The sequence below is a fragment of the Calonectris borealis genome, chromosome 1 (assembly GCF_964195595.1).
Source record: "Calonectris borealis chromosome 1, bCalBor7.hap1.2, whole genome shotgun sequence".
Lineage (NCBI taxonomy): Eukaryota > Metazoa > Chordata > Aves > Procellariiformes > Procellariidae > Calonectris > Calonectris borealis.
The window spans coordinates 209735606-209756949 of NC_134312.1; the positions used below are offsets into that span (position 1 = coordinate 209735606).

Below are 21344 nucleotides of genomic sequence, written 5' to 3' on the forward strand. Positions count from 1 at the left end.
GCTCTGTGTGTCTAGACATATGGCGATGCGATCTGTACAATTATACAGATAAGGTCACATACTTAACTGGCAAGAACTGGCAACAGCGCTATTAACTTCAAAGAAGTTGTGTCAATCTTTTCAGGGAGAGAAAAGCACTCTCATTAACATAAAGGGAAGGGGGAAAGAGAGGGAAGAGTAATTTCACAGAAAATAATTATCTTTGGTCGTAACAGCGTAACTCTGATGGAGACAGAGAGTCAGAGAAACAAAAGGAAAAATAACACAAATCTGCTGTTAACCTTAATTTTTGAACAGACCAGTTCAGCTGCACTGGGAGGAGATGAGGCTTTGGAGGGTTAGGAGGTGCTGACGTGATGGAAGACAAAGAAGAATTACTGGTGATTACTGACATCATGATGGCTTATGCAAACACACCTGCCTTTCCAGTTGCCTTCTCTTCTTATTCCCATTTCCCAGCTATTTTTTTTTCAATATTCACATGCAGCATAGGTCAATCTCATTCTCCCAGACAGGAAACAACCCCATCTTTCTTTCTTTGTACCAAGGGTCGGGTGTTAACTGAGAGTAAACTGTAGCTACAGTCCTTGCCTCTAACTTCCCGTTCATAAAGAGATATTAGAAAGTGCTGACACAGTAAGGTGAAGATACACCATTCAAGCCACTAAAAATGCCTGCCTAAGTTGACATTATGAGTGTATTCATTGCAACTGAGCAAAAGGGAAAAATGCTGATTCAATATTGTCTGCTTGGGATTTGCAGGGTCCAACATCACAGACACGTGTAGCACCTCTGACTGTTAAGCAAACGCTAACTGCAAGTTACTTGATTGATTAAAAAGCAGTAGGAAATAAAAAGAAAAAAACACCAACAATTCCCCCACCCCAAGCCTTCACCTCATCCGGGCTAACACCACAGCTTTATTCTCCTCCCTGGCAGCTCGAGACCCCCACCCCTGCACGAACACCACGCTTACAGGCTCCACATCTCAGCGTCCCTAACTCACCAACCTAATTCCTCCTGCCAGAGTTCAGGCTTGGACCACAAGCAATTACTGTAACGCAGGGGCATTCACTGCTATTATCATAATAATGTATGGCAGGATATGACAAATATCCATAGCATTTGCATTGTGCATACATTGAACAGGGCTGTGACTCAATACTTGTGGTACACAGTTTCACCCAGTAATATCAATTATGCTTTTGTCATTTATAATAATTCTATATCAAGAGTATTTGGCTACCTGGAAGTGAATGCAACAGCCCTAATTACAAATTAGTGAAGGAACAGTACAGCCTACGAAAAGGTAGATGGTTTCTTGACCAGTTCTGACTAGTCATGGCTTCTGGAAATTTATGATAGAGAAACTGGACTGACAGACAAGGTAGAAAAATTAGTTTCACAGCTCAGCTGATAGCCAAAGTTAGTTTTGAATAGGACAGAGGATATGCTCTGCTGATGTTTTTGAAAATAATAAATGATTGCTGTAATGTACGACAATGTAGATTTATGGGATTAGTGGCAAAATTCTTGTTGTTCCAGAATTGGTGCTGGGGCAGGAAAAGAGGGAGCTTTTTCGTTGTCAGGCAGTAACATTCTCCACCAGCAAACACTGACTCCCTGGCCCTCACCACGCTGCTGCCCTTCAGATTAAGTCTCTACTGAAGCAAACCGGGAGTTGAGGTTAAAAACCGATGTCGCATTGAATAAGTGAGGACACAATGGTCCAGTCAAGGCAACGGGGATACTCCTGAATCTTCTTACTGTGAAAGAGGACTAAAAAGGTCATCATGGAGATCTAAAGAAAGGTTAAAATTTCTATAAGCCATGTTTAAATCTGCTGATTACAAAGAAATGGCATTTATGAGCAGTATCGTATCTTCTAGTGCCATTTTAAAAGAGGCACTTGATACCGGAGACATCCAGCAATCTCAACTGTATTCAGCGCTTCATGAATCAAACCCCACTGCTAGCAGAAATCAGGTATGTTCAGGAGAGATGATATTATTTTATCAATAGCAGCATTACTGTAGCCTCAACTAAGGTGACACAGCTCACACCTTTATCCCCTCCACAGATAACACATACAGAGTAAGGAGGGAATCGCTGCCGGGGAGGAGGGAAGAGATGGGCCGGCTGAACTCAATTTTTCTTATTTTCAATGGAATCAGTGGTCTGGCACTAGACTTACTTAATCTAAAAAAGTTTTATATTCCTCTTCATCCTACCATTTCAGAAGCTATGTTCCTCTTTCTTTTTATATGCCTATGAATACATGACTGTGTGTGGATGTCTATTAATGCTGAGATGCCTGAAAAATTTCCACAGCTTGCATTTGATCTGCAAACTATCTACTGTGAATTAATTTGCAGGACAATCACATGAGGTAAGAAAATATTTCCACTTACACAAAAAAAGAAAAACAGTGAGGTTAGGTTACTCAAAGTCAGAAGAAGAGTTCATGTCACTGCTGGGCTGCAGCTCAGGAGTTAATTGAACATTTACTCCGGGGAATAAACGTGCACTGGCAAGCAGATGGACTTGGTGATTTACATCCTTTCCCCTGTTTCTTTTTTTCTCTTTTTTCTTAATTATTACTATTATTATTGTTATTATGACAAGTTCCCTGAGGCAGGAACTTTGTCTAACATGCTGTACAGTGCCTAGCAGGCTTTTAGGTCCCACTGTGATTAAGCACGTAACTCCAATGTCCACGGTCCTTTGATTTGCTAGCTGCTAACCCTGGAAAATGCTAGATTTGCTAGCTTCAAACCACTGGAAATATGGTGTCTAGTAAAGAATGAGCCATCCCCAAAAAGAAATTAAAGCTTTTAAAAAGCTCAGAAGCTCAATTTTTAACAGTGAGCATATTATAAAGAAGTCATTAAGAACCATGCTTTTAAATAATACTCAGAAGTGAAAGAAAAGAGACTAGATCATTTAGCATGTGTTGATACAACATAAATTACAGAGAGTGGAAGCCAGCTAATGCACTAAAGGAATTACATTGTAAAAATCTGGTTTAGTTATGGGTAGTTATAGATCAGTGATGGATATATTGGGCCGGACTCTGCAACTGTTGGTGAACTCGGCATTTGTACAAACAGCCGTAGAGATCACAGAAGGAAGGGAGATCAATTCTTCAAGTTCACCTTTGATTGAAGAGACCTACAATCAATGGTTCCATCCTCTGCAAGGTCTTCTATGGTCTTGGACAGGTCAGTCGAACTGCAAGGACACTTACAGGAACGGCAGTGAGCATGACATGATCTGCGTAGCCAGTTTACATTGCACACAGAGCTGCCAAACAAGGCTCCACGGCCAAAGCACGTGCAGGAGATGCCACCAGGTGCCCTTCAGAAGGAGCAGGAGCCTCCAGTGGGAGGGAGGTGATCCGCAACACCCTCAAAATTCAACACACGCATTTCCCAATTTGATCACTATAGCACCTAAAATGCACTCTGGAGGGAGATGGCAGGTTAGACTACAGAATCCAAACAAACAAAAAAGCTAAAGGCCTTCATCTACAAAACATCGAAGATCTTACTTCAGAGGAAGTTTATTAAGAGTTTAGCAGCATGCACAGCATCAACTGCAATGTCAGGCAGGTCCCCCCATAATGCAGCTGACCCTCCATAATGGGGTGGGAGCTGGGAGAATCGGTGGTCAATGAACACAGAAAGCTGCCCATTCTTGAAGAAAAGATTTAAAAAAAAAAAAGTAGCATGAAATGTCCCTTACAAGAACAGAGTGACAAATGGACCAAGGTAGTACTAAGTTTAGCTTGATACTGTTGATCCAAAGTCCCTTAGAAATGTAATAAAAAAGTAATTTTATTTAATCTTTTCAAATGGTCTGGCATTTGCCTTTAATTATTACATGGTGGAAGGTTTTAAATGCCCCTTGCTTTACAGAACCAATGTATGTTAGTCTTTCTCCTCACCGAATGCAACTTGGGTTTAAACATGAAAGATGTGCAAAGCTGTAGTAGGGACTAAGTTACCTCCACTTCCATTTGTTGTCTGAATGGCCTTTTGCATCACCTACAGTACAGCAGGAACGTTAATAACTGGATTATTAAGATCACTGAAGTTTGCCTCCCAGAGCAAGCTGTGTCCCCCTGAGAGGGCATCTACCGCAAAATCCCATCAGAATTTTAAAATTCTGGAGTATTTAACAGTCTGTGTTCCTCTGCTGGAAAAAAAAAAACACATGACAAACATGAGCCTTGGAGAGCAAGAATTTATCGCAGAGTCCCAAGAGTGCTCTCCTGAATATATAAACCACTATTCTTTCTCTCTCCTCTCTGGCATACCTTTATTTCTGGGCAGAGAGGAGGCACTGGGTAGCCAGCAGCTATACTGCTGGCAACCTTCAGGACACGGTGCAGCAGCAGAACACTGGATTTGGCTCAGCCTGTGAGAGCAAAGACATGCGGGGGGATTTCTTGGGACAAACCAAACAAAAGCATCCATAAAAATCAGGATGTATGGCAGGAGGGTGAAGCTCTGTTTTAGTATGGCAGGGCAAACACAGCATCCAGCCCCAGCAGGATCCTATCCTGGCTGGTTTAGTGAGTGCAAAAGAAAGCAAAGCCCAGCCCATTTAGAAGAGTAGCATTCGTATCAATTAAATTCTGACACTCACTAATCCCATATTAGCTTATATAAATACTAATACTACTTCAGCATGAAAATATCCAGTCTCTTTCCAAATCTAGGTGCAGAGATGACAGTTCAGAGACAAATTCCAGAGGCAGAGAATTGCTGCTCTGGAAAGATGTACTGACCTACATATACCATTTCTAAACCCAGTAGTGCATCCTGCCTTAAATACTGCAGCAAATACTATTTCGGGAGTGCCAGGGGTCTGCCTCTGTTTAAATGGTGCCAGCAAGAGACTAAGCAAGGTGTAACTGGATTTTTCAGACACACCAGCATAATTTCAGAGTAAATTCACTAACATCAATGTGCACGAAAGTGAAATTTGCTCTGTTGGCATGTTGGTTAAAATATCTCTTAAACTAATCTACATAAGACTGAAGAGAAGCTTATTGGGTTTGTCCAATATATGTGGAACACTAAACAAAATAATGTAATGGTTTGAATTAAAATTCATTGTTTTCTTCAGAGCACAGAAAAGTAATAAATCAACGCAGTAAATTACCCCTGTGCTGTGCTGTGAAATTAACACCCATATACATGAAATAAAAATAACAATTTACGGCCCTAATCAATCATTTTTTTTTTACTAACTCCATCATCTGTTTTATTTACCTTCTTCCACATGCCTCTCACCCCAAAATAACTCACTCGGCTCGGGGCGGCTGTGGCACTCCCATGGGCTCGGTTGGGAGCCGGCCAGCCCAGCTGCTCTGCCAGCAGCTCTGCCTTCCTCCTCCTCCTCCTCCTCGGCCCCATCTCACACCATCCACCAAGGAGCAAAGCCCAGTGACCCTGTGCTCTGCCAAAGCAAGCCCGAGCCCTCCCCAAGCCAAAAGTCAGGCTAAGAGGGAAATCCCTGGCTCCCCCAGCAGCCACACCAGGGTTTAGGCTGACCCGCGGCTGCCGGAGGTGCCGAGCACCAGGAATGCCTCCATCGCCACTGCGTGTACAACGTGGCTGGGAAACAAATGCATAGGGGGATGTCTTTCCCTGCAGTCATGTAACCCATATAGTCACTTCAGCTATTTGAAAAACATGTTATCCACCCCCCCTCACAAAATTGTGCCTTGCAATACCTCTTGCCCACTATAAAGAAAAATCCCAATTTGCTCTCTTGGACCTGCTAAACTTAGGCAGCGGTCTCCACCAGTTTGCAGAACAAGATTGCCTTGTTCTCCAGCGTTAATGATTTACGGTTTCACACGTACTCATGTGCTACATTATGCACTTAGTGCTTGTACCTATGAATATCAGTTCCCGAGATAAAAGTGCGGGCCGAGGCGCAAACTGATGCTTGGCTGTATTTTAGAAAAAATAATCAAGGTGAGAAAACAAAGACCTTCATAGGAGGTTGCCCACGCTACCTTTCCATACCCGGCCAGCTGCACTCAGGAGGGATGCCCATGTTCCTGTCCTCCTCCCCCGGAGCACCCATATAAACCCCAAGCCCGCAGAGGAGAGCCCCTGCTGCCCACGTGTACTCGTGCTCCCGCAGCAGAGCCAGCTCCCGGCGAGAGCATGAGCTGCCCAGGGTGACTTCGGTGCCAAAGTCTTGCTCTCAGCAGCTTTTTAGCAACTCTTGGCGCCTGCAGGAGCAAATTTTCCTCTCTCCAAAACCCATAGAGCAAATTGCAGGTGATAATCCTGAAAGGTCCAAAGACTGCCTTCAAACAGATCCCAATGTATGCGATGTATTTGCAGTTCGACAGTACCTAAAATAGCCACCCAGAGCTGTGCCAGTCTATGAAAATGTAAGAAGCGACAGGTTGTCTACTAAAAGGTTTATTCTACCTACAGACACAGCATACAAGGAGTATTGTTGCTTCCACCATCCAGATAATCAATTAAGATTGTGAGATTTGGCTGCAATTATGATCCTGTATCAGAACTGGGAACAAAACCTGGACTCCCTATGTCCCCGCTTGGTGCCTTGATCAGATGGCAAGACACGTAGTGGTACGCCTTTACGCCTGCCTCCAGGAATCTGCATGACCTGCATGAGCTGCAAAGCGGCTGAAAGCGAGCTCCAGAGGAAGGCACAGTCATCGCTGAGCTCCAGCGACCACTGAGCAGGAGTACGTGGCTGCGCAAAGGCGGAGAGGGACATGCCACGAGCAGGGTGCAGCAACGGTCGGGACATTCCTCTTCGTGCCGGCAAGGACCATCTAAGAAGAAGATGGGATTACCCACCTCACCCAGGCTGTGCTGTGCCCATCAGCGCTGCAGATAACCACGTCGTCTGCAGTCCGGGCAGAAATGTCTGAAATCCCACCCACCACCCACCCACCAGACACACGCCATAAGCTATGACGTGCCCTGTGCACTCTCTGCACTTTGTAACAAACCCAACTTAGTCGGTACAACGCACCAAGTCCTAAAAGTAAGAAAAAGGGCACAGGAGGCCAAGGCTAGTAATGCCTGATTCTCCAGCAGTAGTGGGAGATTTCTTGCTGCAATACAGCCCAGTAATCTAAGGAAGTGATCTGTGAACTATGATCCGTGCTTCTTCGCAGTGGAGGAAGCCAAACTCCTCTCTCCCACCTGTCTTCCTGAGCCTCCGAATAATCTGCGCTTACGGGATACTCATTTCTGACAGCAAATCCAGCGAGAGGTTTAACCCTGAGCACTTTAGCAAAGCCCGATCAGTCGGGCGTTGGAGTAACTTCTTAGTGCTCCAGGAGCTCCAGCCAACTCCCTGTCTCCAGTCGAGGCCAACTTCTGCCGCTTCCCACGAAAGGATGTAAAAAATGTAGGATGGTGCCTTCGTGTTGCCTCTCAGCACCTGATTACTCACAGGAGAGAGATGTCAGTTTGCTGGTGCTGTTTAAACTTCCAAAGCGACACAGAAAATAGAAGACCCCCTTTCTCACAAACGCCTGCTCTCCCCCGACGGCAGGAGCATGCTCGCTCAACCCACGTACGCGGCAATCGCCACATATTTGGGTTCACGTTAAACCTTTTCATCTTAATTATACAGCACGCTGTCACATTTAGGGCTGCTGTGCAAAGCGCTATGTGAGTTACTGCTGTGCTGAATCTCAGCGAGCATATGGGGCTGACAAGCGACGAACCTCTTCTGTGTGTGCAGAAGTCGCCTATATAAAACAACCGGAGTGTAAATCGCTGTCTTAGGGAAACTAGTGCACTGCAGGGAGATGGCTGAAAGGAACCTGGCCAGAGACCCCCAGGGGCACTCTCTAGGAAAATCCATTACGCTTTTATTCCTTGGATGTCAGCATCCCATCGGAAGAAAGCCTCCCGATGTCGAGGCCGGACAGGCAGAGCTCGCCACACGTCAATACTTCCCAAGGGAGGACGAAATTCTTGTGTTCAAAATGACAAACCTCCCTTTTGGGACAAGGCAACTCCGTGCACACACACTGTCAGCGCCATCATTTTCAAAGGCAAAAACAAACTAAAAGAGGCCGCCTTGCCCGGCTCTCACTGCTCGGCCTTTGGCACCGAGGTGGATAGAAAGGGATGGTTTACCCCCTCCATGACAAACCACAGCCACCAGCCAGGATGCTCACCGAATGCAATGGGGGCCCTCCGGGAGTTGCTCAAGCAGCAACGTTACTCATCCTGAAGCCTTAAGTTCTCAGACAGCAATTTCCACACTGCAAAATGAAGATGAACCATCTCCAGTGTTAACTGTGAGAATGAAGATCTTGTTAGGGAAAAGTATCCCTGCCCGCTGCTCCAGCGGGACGAAGAGCCACCCCACAGGCTAGGGTGCTGTGGGGCTGCAGCGCACCCGGCTCCGGTCCTCATAACGGGCTCACTCCGGCTGCCGTGCGGATAAGCGGAGCTGTGCCGAGCAGGTTGCTCTGCGGGAGGAGCCGATGGGAGGGAAGCACAAGCATTAAACGCTGCGGAGTCCTAACTCTGCTACTTTGCCCAGATGGGATTTATAGGGTGGGGAGGGGGATGCAGATGGGAGTGCCATCTTCGGCCATTTCAAGTGTTAAAAATAAGTGAGATATGTGCCTTAGGGCTCAGCAGATTGAACACAGCGATTATACATGCTCCATGATTCTTCACCTGGGCTTATGCCTGAAAAGATCCTGACCCCTTCTTATGCCACACATTGCAATAGGATTGCCCAGCCAAATATTGAAAACCTGTTCAGCGAACACCATTTTCCTACACCAAATTAAAAATATTCCCTCTCAGGTCTATTCCTTCTAGTTTTCTAGCTGTTTAGAAATTTGCAGCAGATATAGATAAACTTTTTTTTAAAAAAATCAAAACCCCAGAACAAAACCAGCAGCATTACAACTAGCATGAGAGCTTTGTGAATCCTCTGAACTGCTTTGGTAAAGATCAGCCTATTGCTGCGAAAGACACCCCCCCACTCTCTAGCTCCACACCATGCTGGAGGGTCCCCGCCAGCCAGATGAGTGAGGACCACCCGCAGCCAAGCACAGGTAGGCACCCAGCAGAGCACCCACGACCTCGAGCTACGTCTCCTGGGGGGATTTCTTCATCAACCAGGCATCCGGGACGCCTGGTTCAGCAAAGGTACCGAGGGCACAGAGATGTGCAGAGCCGGTCTGCATGGGTGCAATGCTCCACCCCCAGCCAACAACAGCACTTCAACTTAAAACAACCACCATATCTGCAACACTGCACCCCCAGGCTATATCCCCAGCTGTTAAAAATCAATGCAAATACATTGATTTTTTTTTTTTTTAAGGCCAGAGGGACTTTTAGGTCATCTAAACTGTCTTTTTGTATAAAACAAGCTGTAGAATTACATCCAGCTACTGTAATGCGGAGCCTAATTACATATGCTGGACAACCATCGTGCCACTCACTTCAATGGTGCTACGCCAGCTTACAAAGGACGAAACGCCACTCTGTAAACTGCAACAGCTTGAATCTGCTTCCTAGCATTGCTCTGCAGACTCAGTGGAGCAAAGTCTCACCCCTATAGACACAGGGAAGAGGCAACAGCCAAAAGCTTTTTGGTGACCTACAGAAGAGCGATCGCTGCAGCAGCACATCTGCAGCAAGTCATCCGCCAGTGCGCTCGTGTACGGATGCAAAAGAGGATGCTTTAGACACGTACAAGAGGTTAGACACATAACTAACCAGAAAACAGAGGTTTGGAAAGCAATGCAATGCCAGTGGATCCTGAAGGGGAGCAAGCTCATAAATATTTAAATTGCATTTTCCCACCACCCTAAGGCAGCAGGATTTTGTTACCTGTTTTGGGATTGATTACAAAGAAGTTCTGGGGATTTCCACTTGTAATCCGGTAAGTCAGTTTTTCATTAGTGCTGGAGTCAGGGTCCTGGGCTTGGATCTGAATGACAGATACATCCTTCGGGGAGTTTTCCATGACGGCTGGGTAATAGATAGGTTCAGAGGTGAGAGGAGCGTTGTCATTCACGTCCTCCACTTCAATGTAGACTTCGATGGTAGTGTAGAGTGGGACGACACCATGATCAGTCGCGTACACTGTCAACCAGTAGGATTTGGTCGTCTCCCGGTCAAGAATATCTGCTGTGTAGATAACTCCTGCAGAAAAACAGCAAGCAGAGGATCTCAGCAATAGGATCAATGAAGTGTCACATCTATTTTGATTCGGCTGTACTACAGAAATGTGTTCAGTATATAACAAATGCTCCACCCTTAGAAAAAATAAAGTTGTGCATAAACTGAAAACAGAAACTTGAACTCAGGCATTGTTTCCTGAACCCTGCTCAACATCTCAATCCTTTGTCCCAAGAAATTCAGGGGGGGAGGTAAAAAGATTGCTCTTCATAAGTGTCCTAATGTCATAGCCAATTCTTTGCTGGGACTGCAGCTGGCAGAGTAACAGAAGAAACACCATCATCTTCTGCTGGTGATGCGAACTTGTATAAACCTTGGGAGAAAAGGATATCACCACTGACAATGAATTGCACAAGAGAAAGTGGCTTCTCTTTTCAAGCTCCTGCCAGTGCCCTTGCTAAAGAAGAAAATCTAGGTGGCAGTTTAAAATGAATCCGTTCAAGTTCAGAAAATAAATGGTAAATTTAATAATGAGATCACTCATCGCACAATGACAAAATCCTGGATAACAAGCAATCAAAAGCTCACATATTAGAAGCTCTTAGACAATCAGAATATCCTCTTTTATCACAGAGGAAGGAAGGATTTGGCCACTTTACCTATTGGTGTAAGAAAACATCGGCTGGTTTCCTGCCTGGTCCTAAGAAATCACGAGAAAAAGTGTGTTTGTGAATAACGAAGCCGCAGAGAGGCACGGCACCCGCCACTCCATCCAAGTACCACCCCCACGCCCGCACGGTTCCTGCCATGAAGGACTTCCATCCACCTCATTTCTGCCTAAAGTGATTTAGAAATCCATCCTCCTCCTGACATGAACATTAAAACCACGACGACTTTTGTAAAAACAGATACAAGGCCCTTAAACCAGGAACACTTCTTAGCACTATAAGACCTGCTCTTTTTTGCTTCACTGACTTGAGCACTGACCACGAATGCACAGAGGACCAAATACACCAGTACCACACACACAACCACAGCAGCATCAAAATAAGCAAATGCACTTTTCCACCACTTCTGCGACACATATACCAGGAACATTTTCCTCTCCTAACACAGCATTATTAAATCTTGGACGACATATTAATACAGTGGATCTCAAGCTTCAGAAATACTAAAAAGGACAGTTTGCAGACCATCAAGTCATGTCATTAGTGGATGGAAACTGGTGGAGAAGTTGCAGGGCAAGACAGGAACACAAGAAACCTGAATTTAGTCTCAGATGTGCTTGATGCTACTTGGAACGGCATTATCAGTTAATCATTGAGGAAAGAGGTGCTCTAAGATCAGCACTAACAAGGGATGTGCCTGTCTTTTTGGCTTTTTGGGTTTTTTAAGTATCAGAGTGCACTGAAAGTTTCTATGACAGCCTGAAGTCTTAGAAAAGCTTTAAAGACACTGGAATAGGCAGAGAGGTGTTTCGGGCAGACTTTGGGCACTGCTAAGGAAGGCGCAGTCTCCGTGCTCAGCCACTCTGCAGAGCATGGGCTGCCAAGAAGGGATCCTCCTCCCCAGTCCTACCAGGAATCCTTCTTAATGGGGTATGTAAAGTTCAGATGTAATTTATCTGCATTATTCCTCAGCCTCAGTCTTACAAGTTACGCATCAAATCTGGCTTTTTAGATTATACCAGCAATTAATCCCTTGATGACACTGGATTCAGACAAGACCTTTGGTTTAAAAGTTAACTGGTAAGTTTATTCCATTTCTTGAAGAGCAGCCATGAAATTGATGGCCCTGTGCTCCTGAGACATCAGCAGAAGGGATGGATTTGATGGCCTGATAGAGCTTCTGATGCTAACAATATGAACAGCCCCGGTGCAAACTTCCCCGGACATTTCACAGCAGAACACATTCTATGCTGAAGTTTACTGGCAAACTTACTAAATTGCTTTTATGAGGGGTAGCAAAAGAGGCGAATGATGTAACTTCTGTCCAAAGGGACTACCACCCCTGGCGTAAGACAGAGAAGTCCACCGAGCGAGAAGGATCATAGAATCATAGAATCATAGAATCATTAAGGTTGGAAAAGACCTCTAAGATCATCCAGTCCAACCATCAACTCAACACCACCATGGCCACTAAACCATGTCCCTAAGCACCTCATCTACACGTCTTTTAAATACTTCCAGGGATGGGGACTCAACCACTTCCCTGGGCAGCCTGTTCCAAGGCCTGACCACTCTTGCAGTAAAGAAATTTCTCCTCATGTCCAGCCTAAACCTCCTTTGGCGCAACTTGAGGCCATTTCCTCTCGTCCTATCACTTGTTACCTTGGCAGAAGAGACCAACCCCCACCTCGCTACAACCTCCTTTCAGGTAGTTGTAGAGCACGATGAGGTCTCCCCTCAGCCTCCTCTTCTCCAGGCTAAACAACCCCAGTTCCCTCAGCCGCTCTTCAGAAGACTTGTGCTCCAGACCCTTCACCAGCTTCGTTGCCCTCCTCTGGACACGCTCCAGCACCTCCATGTCCTTCTTGTAGTGAGGGGCCCAAAACTGAACACAGTATGCGAGGTGCGGCCTCACCAGTGCCGAGTACAGGGGCACGATCACCTCCCTGCTCCTGCTGGCCACACTATTTCTGATACAGGCCAGGATGCTGTTGGCTTTCTTGGCCACCTGGGCACACTGCCGGCTCATGTTCAGCCGGCTGTCAACCAGCACCCCCAGGTCCTTTTCCTCCGGGCAAAGGGATGCTGCCTGTCCCCAGGGAGTCAGGCTGTGGTTCCTGACATCCCCCATCCAGCTCCGCTCCAGGCAGGAGGCAGCACAGAACCCACCACACAGTTACAGAGATGCCTGATGTACTTGCACTCGTCTGATAGGGCACATCTTTTTTTAAATTTTCTAAATTTTTTTTTTCAAGTTTGGGATTTTTTTATTATGTTTTTTAATGCTAGTTTGAACTGACAAGTATTTTCCTACCATTTGATCTACCGTATAGAGAGGAAGGGGAAAGGAGCAGTACCAATTCCAGCCATTTACGGGCTTAGGTCTTTTTCTAGTAACATCAGATCCATGTCCTTCTTGCTCAGATATATTATTCGCCCAACAAAGGTGAGCAACACAGCACTGGAGGACAAAGGCAGAGTGTATTCTAAATATTCTTATCGGGAGCAGCCTATGCTACGTAATGACTTTCTGTAGAAACATGGGTGAAATACACAGTGAACTGTGATGAAAATGCCTAGAAGTCGAGAAGAAAAATTACATCGCAGGGATGAGAAGAGCCCATAATAAATGACACCCTGTGGACATAAATAAATAAAATAAAAACCATGTGTGCAAGGATGAGGCAAAAAAGATGAACATTAGTGCTCCTAGAGCTGTTGATTTGGGGGTACTGGTTGACGAAAAGCTGGACATGAGCCGGCAATGTGCGCTCGCAGCCCAGAAGGCCAACCGTATCCTGGGCTGCATCAAAAGAAGCGTGGCCAGCAGGTCGAGGGAGGTGATTCTGCCCCTCTACTCTGCTCTGGTGAGACCCCACCTGCAGTACTGCATCCAGCTCTGGAGCCCTCAGCACAAGAAAGACATGGACCTGTTGGAGCGGGTCCAGAGGAGGCCACGAAAATGATCAGGGGGATGGAACACCTCTCCTGTGAAGAAAGGCTGAGAGAGTTGGGGTTCAGCCTGGAGAAGAGAAGGCTTCGGGGAGACCTTATTGTGACTTTTCAGCACTTAAAGGGGGCTGATAAGAAAGATGGGGACAGACTTTTTAGCAGGGTCTGTTGCGACAGGACAAGGGGGAATGGTTTTAAACTAAAAGAGGGTAGATTTAGTCTAGCTATAAGGAAGAAATTGTTTACAGTGAGGGTGGTGAAACACTGGCACAGGTTGCCCAGAGAGGTGGTAGATGCCCCATCCCTGGAAACATTCAAGGTCAGGTTGGACGGGGCTCTGAGCAACCTGATCTACTTGAAGATGGCCCTGCCCATGGCAGGGGGGTTGGACTAGATGAGCTTTAAAAAGGTCCCTTCCAACACAACTATTCTATGATTCTATGACTCTATGATTTATTCAGAAGACAAGAAGAATTATTTTAGATCTTTAAAAAAAATTTGAAATAAGTAGGGTTTTCCCCCAGTGAGAGCACAGAAGGTTTTAGCAGATTAACCTCTGTTTATGAAGCTGAATTTCACCAATACTGAGCTGATGATAAATCTATCTTCTGAGTCATTCCTTCATTTTATGACTCCTGGCAACAGTTACTTTCCCTTTCCGTATTTTAGAAGGAAAGGATCATTGAACAAGTGTTAGCAACTACCAATGGGTCTGCTACACTGGTTCTTCTTTTCACTTTTCATTTATTAAAAGGTCCCAGATATGAATTAATTCCTTTTCTTCAATATGTCTTGTCATCTCACCTGTCACCACCACGCAGCAGCTTGATAAATAAGAAGAAGGTCTTTGTTCGCTTTCAGGTTTTCCACATGGCCATCGCCCCGGCCACACCTTCTACTGCACTCTTCAATGTCCTGCACAAAGTGCCTCCTTGCAGTCTACCCAAATATGGGTCTAAAGTTAATACCCACAAGAATATACATGCTGCCTGAACATTTAACCAGTCTCTCCACACAGGAATGGGTGACACCTTCCAGATGGATGTCAAACTTCATCTTCATATGAGGTGTTAACTCTGAGGAATAATAATGACACTTGATTATCAGCACTACTTCTTCATCACTACGGCATGAATGCAAAAAGGCTGATAGAGTTGGCATCAGGAGCCACAAAATACTCCCGAGGGCAGTCCATAGGTAGGCTCTCACTCACTTTAGCTGAGTGAAAGTATGGGAAAGGCCAAGAATATCCCTGGATAAGACCACAACAAATTCAGAAAAGACCTCACTTACTTCAAAACTTAAAGATATTAACAGATACTAAAGAAAGAACTTTGTTTTCAGGTCCAGGAGAGCAGAGGGGAGGAGAGACCTTTGGGAGCAGCTCTAAGGCTTTTCTTGGACAGCTTTTGTGGTGCACTCTTCCCAGCTGTCTGCTAATTAGAAGAGAAACATGAACAAGGTAATGACGCCTGAGCTAAATAAATCAAGAAGTAAGAAGAAACACCAGCAGAGATCCTGAAAATTTCAAAGTGATTAAAACCCAAGAAGTTCTAAGATTTTGCAGACGCGTTTCTGAATGAGACAGAAAAAACAGATGTTCCCGTCCACCGGGATGCTACGCCATGGCGGCACTACGGCATTTCTACATGAGGCGGCTGAAATCCAACCAAGCAGTCTGTAAGCCAGCTCTCTATGTCACCCTTGGCCAGATTTTGCAGTATCCCTGAAGAACTGAAGTCAGCACTTCCTCAGGCCCGGGGCAGCCTCAGAAATAAAGCCAGCCATCAATCCAAAAAGCAGTGCCACCGATATGCTTGCCACTGCATTCCTCCAAGTACATTGGCCCTATGCGATTCGCCAGGCACCACGTGCATTACGAACACTGTAAGTGAAAAATAACAAGAGAGTGCATTAATCTCTGATTAAAATCCTGGGCACATTTATATGTAAATGAAGTGTAGGCCTTGGGCTCGGCAATGTGCCAGCAATGCAAAGGTTGTGTGCTTGTTTCTCTTAAAGGCTTGTTTTCCCTCTTTCCCTAGGAAAATAATGGGATAATGTTTTCTGTATGGCTCCTGCAAGTGGCACACACTGAGGCACTGCATTATGAAGGGTGAAGGCAAAAAAAAAAGGAGTGAGAAGCTAGTGGCTATTTAAGTGGACAAAGAATCGGCAAACTGGATTTCCCTCCTTCCTCTCCCACTGATTTGCTGCACATCTTTCAGCAAACCACTTCAAATGAGGTGGTCCACTCAAAAATTATCTGAAAGTTACGTATTTACTATAGACACGAGAAACCCGAGAGGCTCTTAAAACAAAAAGGGATTAGAGAAAAGCATTATTTCTTTCTTCGCCTCTTTTTTGCCCCCTGTTTGTTTACCTTACACATTTGACAGTACTTTGTGTATAGGTCGCGTGATGAATGGACCTGCCACAGCTCTGCAAGACAGTGTTTACTGGAGCTGTCAGCCCGGGTGTTTACATAGGTGCCCATCGCCATGGATATCTGCTTCACACATATGTTCCTCCTAAAAGTCAGATCATCCTTCATGAATACTCTCAATAGCGCAAACATTGAAAGGAGTTCAGTTCTGTTTAGGTTTTTTCAAGGCAAGATTAAAAGACAACTTGGTGGTCCGTAAGAAGCTGGGCAAGGAAAAGTCAGGGGAGAGTAACGAGGCTCTTTAACCTAGCTGAGAAAAGCAAATTGAGGTCTGATGGCTGGGAGTCAACGGCAGAAAAAGCAGAGTGCAAATACTCAATGCAGAGGATATCTGGCAGAAGCAACGGCTTGCCAGGGACGGGCCAGAATCTCCCATCATTTGGCATCTTGGTACCTAGACAAGACAATATAACCGATTCTTCTACCCAAGTTATTAGCCTAGATGCAAAAAATAAATGTAGCGTGTGATTTTGCTGCGTGACTCAGTAGCCTGTGTTACAAAAGTCGCCAGTGTAAGTAGTCATACTCTCAGTTTCAGCAAATGACGAACAAGATGCGGGGAGATTCCTGCACAGACAGAAAGAGGACTGACTTGGAAGTATCTGCTACTCTTCCAAAAACTTCTATCACACAGAAGTACTACAGAAAATCCCTTAATTATCTCTTTTTCAAAATACTTCATTGGTTTTGAAGGGGGACATCTTGCTTAATACCATCAGCTCAGTTGTTCAATTGAGAAGAGCCTCAGTGACAAGATGTTGCTTGTTCTTCTGATCCCTTTTCAGGAATACGAGCTAACTGCACAAATCTGCATCTCAGACTGGGAAATTAGAAAAGGCCAGATAAGGTGAACGGCCCACTTATTCCCAGAGCCTGACCCAGGAGTGGCCACAGAGGAGGGCAGGAGGAGTGGGAGGCAGCAAAGGCAGAACCTGTCCTCAGCACAAGCTGCAGCGCGGGATGGAGGTGACACTACGGCAGCACGCCCCCAGATGTTCCCAGCTGCCAGAGCGCAGCTTGCCCCTTCCCACCCAAAGCCAGCTCCTCGCTAGTGCAAATGCAAGGCTTAGTGGTTAAAGTAGCTATAAAAATATATAATCTTTAAGGTGACTGAAGGACTAAGGGTGATGGAGGCACCTTTCTGACTCCAGCCCCCGGGGCACCTGCAAGCTCACCCTTAATATGTGCAAGGGCCACGTCAGCTTCTGCCATGCAAAGTGCTACAAAAATACATTTCCAGAGCCCTAAGTCTGCCTCTCCCTCCTCCAGCTTCAAAACAAAGGGGCTCAGTGCAAACCAGCTACAAAGTAGAAGCTGGTTTGTCCCAAATTAAAACGACAGGAATGAGGCAGTCGGGAATGCCTACTGACAGCGAAGTACTCAGGGCTCTGTTTCATCCCTCAAAGGAAGAAAAGAAAAAATCACCGATTCCAAAATGCTACTAATTATTCATGACCCTCATCAAAGACTCTGCATCTCGTGGCAGTAAACACAACACCTTGCTTGTCACCGAGCCGTCAGCCAAAGGTCCTCGCTTGCATTGCCTTGCTGGGAAAAAAATAATAAATAAATGCAGCTTTAGAAGAAAACAGTTGAATAATGATATTTTTTTTTTCAAAATTTGTTGGTCTAAAATATGGAGGGGGAAGAAAGAGTTTACACACCTCATCCAGCTGCACCAAGACGAAGGCTTTACATCCATCTACCCGCGCCCCTGCCCCCGAGCTCCGGCTGGATCCTGCCTCTCCCCCCCATCGTTGCACAGGGGGTCACGGAATGATTTGTGAGTGTAAACACAAATGTCAGAGCTAATCCGGATTCCTTGCATTGAGCAAAGATGTGATTTTTGAAGGACACTCTCAAAAGAGCAGAGAGCTATCATAGGCAGGAAAAGTTTAAAAATACTGCAAACCCATTATTCATCAAACCAACGAAGGTAAAATCAACCAAAATGGCATGATTTGTAGACAGGAATTTCACACCCAATTAAGGAAGAAAATTTATGATTTCAAGAAAGCTAACATTACGCCTAACCCATATATTTTTTTATTTAGGTCCTTCACATAGAATGGCTCTGTGTGTATAAAAGCAGAGTGCATACCTCTTTTAGGAAATATTTATTTCACTATTTCCATTAAGGGTAAACTGTAAATATAACCCACAGGATTAAACAGTTTTAGCATAACGAAGACATGAACCTGAGCACCAATGCCAGACCGATTCAGCACACTGGGGCCACCGAAGCCAGTGGGAATCAGAATAAACCATATATTATATTCACCCCTTTTTTAAGTCTTCTCGAGCCATGAATCACCAGTGCCAGTTCTGAATACGGACGGCGGTATCACATCAGCCACAAACTCAACTGGAGCATGAAGGAGACCTATCGCTCATCCCCCCCACCGCTCGCCGCCGGCAGCTTTGAAAATCAGGCTCCTTACTCTGGTGATTAAATGTTATTTCAGCGCCTTCATTTAAGCCCCCCCATTGTGCAAAGTGTGGCCTCCCATTTTTATTTTATTGCACAAATTCTGTAGGCTTTAACGTATATTAAAACGCAAACCCAGCTCCTATTGAAGTGAATGGAAATATCCCCATTGACTTAAATGGAGATTAGATCATGCCCAGGAACGAGTCCAAAAGCAATGTTAACTTTGTGAGGCTATACATACCTAGAACTTCCTAATATTCTTTTGTTTGGTTCAAATACAAAACATATATAATAAACCATGCTTGTCAAACAATGCAAGACAGGTAACATTCCTGCCTAGGGCTTAACTTTTAATTTTCTCTTCTTTACTGATGTTTTGAATGTACAAATTTACTGTTACCTTAAAATGCAGTTTCTGCAGTGTATATTACGTCTGAGTTCCCAGAGCAGTAAAAGAGAATTAGGAAGCCAATCCTCAGCAATGCTATTTCCACCGACACTGGATTAGCCTGCAAATGTACCTTTTACCGTGTTATTACACACAGTATCATGAATATCACAACCAGCCAGGATCGTGACAAGGACATTCGATATGTTAAAAAATGTAATATATCTGCATGTAATAGATAAGTAGGTAGATAATGTACAGGTTTACAACTCTTACTGGACACGACATGCCACCACGTGTTTCAGGGGCAATTTCAAGTGTGGGCTCTTCCCAAAGGAGGGACCACCGCTGCTGTTGTGTGTACAGCGTTGGCTCTTCAGAGGGGCTGTAAACCGCTCCTGCTCATGGAAGAAACCACCAGCACGCAATGGTTTAGACCAAGCACGGCCAATTGGTCTGAAATCCAGATCAGGTACGTATGGAAACTTCCACTGACCTCTGAGGTCTTGGGCCAGCCAACAGCCCAGCCAAAGTCAGGGATACTTGTGTGACTTGGATGCACAGTGCAATTGCAGATCAGGTCTGGCAGGGGTCATAAAATCAGGCACAGCCCCATCAGCACGGCTTGCACGGGCATGACCGTGACACCAGGCTGGGGGTGGTGTCCTGCCTGAGCACGGACCCTGGCCTCAGGCTGCAAAACGTAACTTCATTTACTACAAGTAAAGGGGAAGTTCAATTAATTAAAGGCAATAATCAAGTTTAGGTCTGGCCAGTGCCCCCTCAAATCAAAGTAATAAGAATAAATATATACGTATGTTTACATATTTGTTGACATTCATATATACAAATATATTAATATTTATGAATGTATGAATATTTATATATAATATATCCATATATATGAATACCAACAAATATGGAGTGTGTGTATATATCTATATATTCATATATACATGAATGATGTGATTCAAAGGGTAAATGTTGCATACCAAACACAGTGCCACCCACCATAGGGACTGGGTTTTCTCAGGGCTCTGACCGCAGCTCCCCGGGTGTCCCAAAGCAGACACCAAGGCTGTGGGACTGCTGCCACGAGGGCAGACTTCCCAGTAAAGCAGCATCTTAATGGCTCTGAAATAGAGGCATATCTCAGATTAGGTGCTTGACCTCCCAGGTTACTTATATTTTGAGTTTTGAGATGAGATTCTTCCTTCTTTACCTTCAAATGACTTAAATTCAATGTGGCTGGTTTTCTTTGCTTGCTTTATTTGGGGCAGGGGGGAAAGGCTTACAACTTCACATCAAAATGAGCTATCACTTAAATACGACATTTTCAAGGTCACTTACACATCCATTTCAGAGCAATTTCCCAAACATATCATCAAGACACTGAACCAGAGGCTTAGTCAAACAAATTCTCTATCTTCTTGCATTTATGAATTAAATGAAATAAGATGTGCCAACATTTTCACCTGACTAGGCTTTATTATGGTTTCTGTATCGTCCATCACATCCCTCTACTTATTTAAAGAAATATCCATATTCATCTCGCTTTAATATTTTTTGCTTAGGGGAAAAAAATAATAAAAATAATCTTTCATGGATAAAAAAAAATACACAATGGACAACTCTGGAAGAACCAAATTAGCTTCAAAAGCACAAATACTCTAAAGAAACCCTTTCATTTATGAATAATCTCTGTCAAAGCTTAACACACTCCATCACTGCCGAACAATGCAATAAAACCCTGCAGTAAAACCAGGCGGAGAGGAGCCATGAAGCCCCAGCGATGACTAAACCGCTGCCACATATACCGTTTCCTACTCACTACAACCGCTTGAGAACAACGGGACAAACCGTGATGCTGAATGGGATGCGCTGTGAGCCCGCGTGGCTTGAGCCGTGTTGTTCAACTTTTATGAATGTGGGCTGCTGCTGGCATCCCTTTAACCCAGGTAGATCCACCCTCCTCTTCGGTCTCAGAGGCACAGCAAAATACGATGCCTACCTATGGGATGAACTTTGTGCTATTCGCTGGACATGCGCAGGCTCAACTTTTCAGCCAAAGGGGCAAGAAGAACGAATGAAAAGTGCAATTTTGCAACTATGGCAGGTGTCGTGCAAAATTCACATACCCCAAGCTTTTATGAAGGCTTGCAGGAAGATCTACTGTGGGAAAACATGCTTAATGTAACTCAGAAGAACAAACAGTTGATGGTGTAATTCCACCATCAGTTCTATTGACTACACTTTTTTTTAATACTTTTTTTAAAGCACTTGTGGCTACTTC

The 21344-nt window shown here is 44.8% G+C and overlaps 1 protein-coding gene across 1 annotated transcript in view; it reads right to left on the reverse strand.

The window, feature by feature from the left end:
* FAT3 (FAT atypical cadherin 3) overlaps nt 1-21344 on the reverse strand; it is a 355517-nt gene that overhangs the window by 220589 nt on the left and 113584 nt on the right. The window contains exon 4 of the mRNA XM_075140169.1: nt 9876-10190. Coding sequence (XP_074996270.1) covers nt 9876-10190 — 315 coding nt within the window. The remainder of the gene's footprint in view (nt 1-9875; nt 10191-21344) is intronic.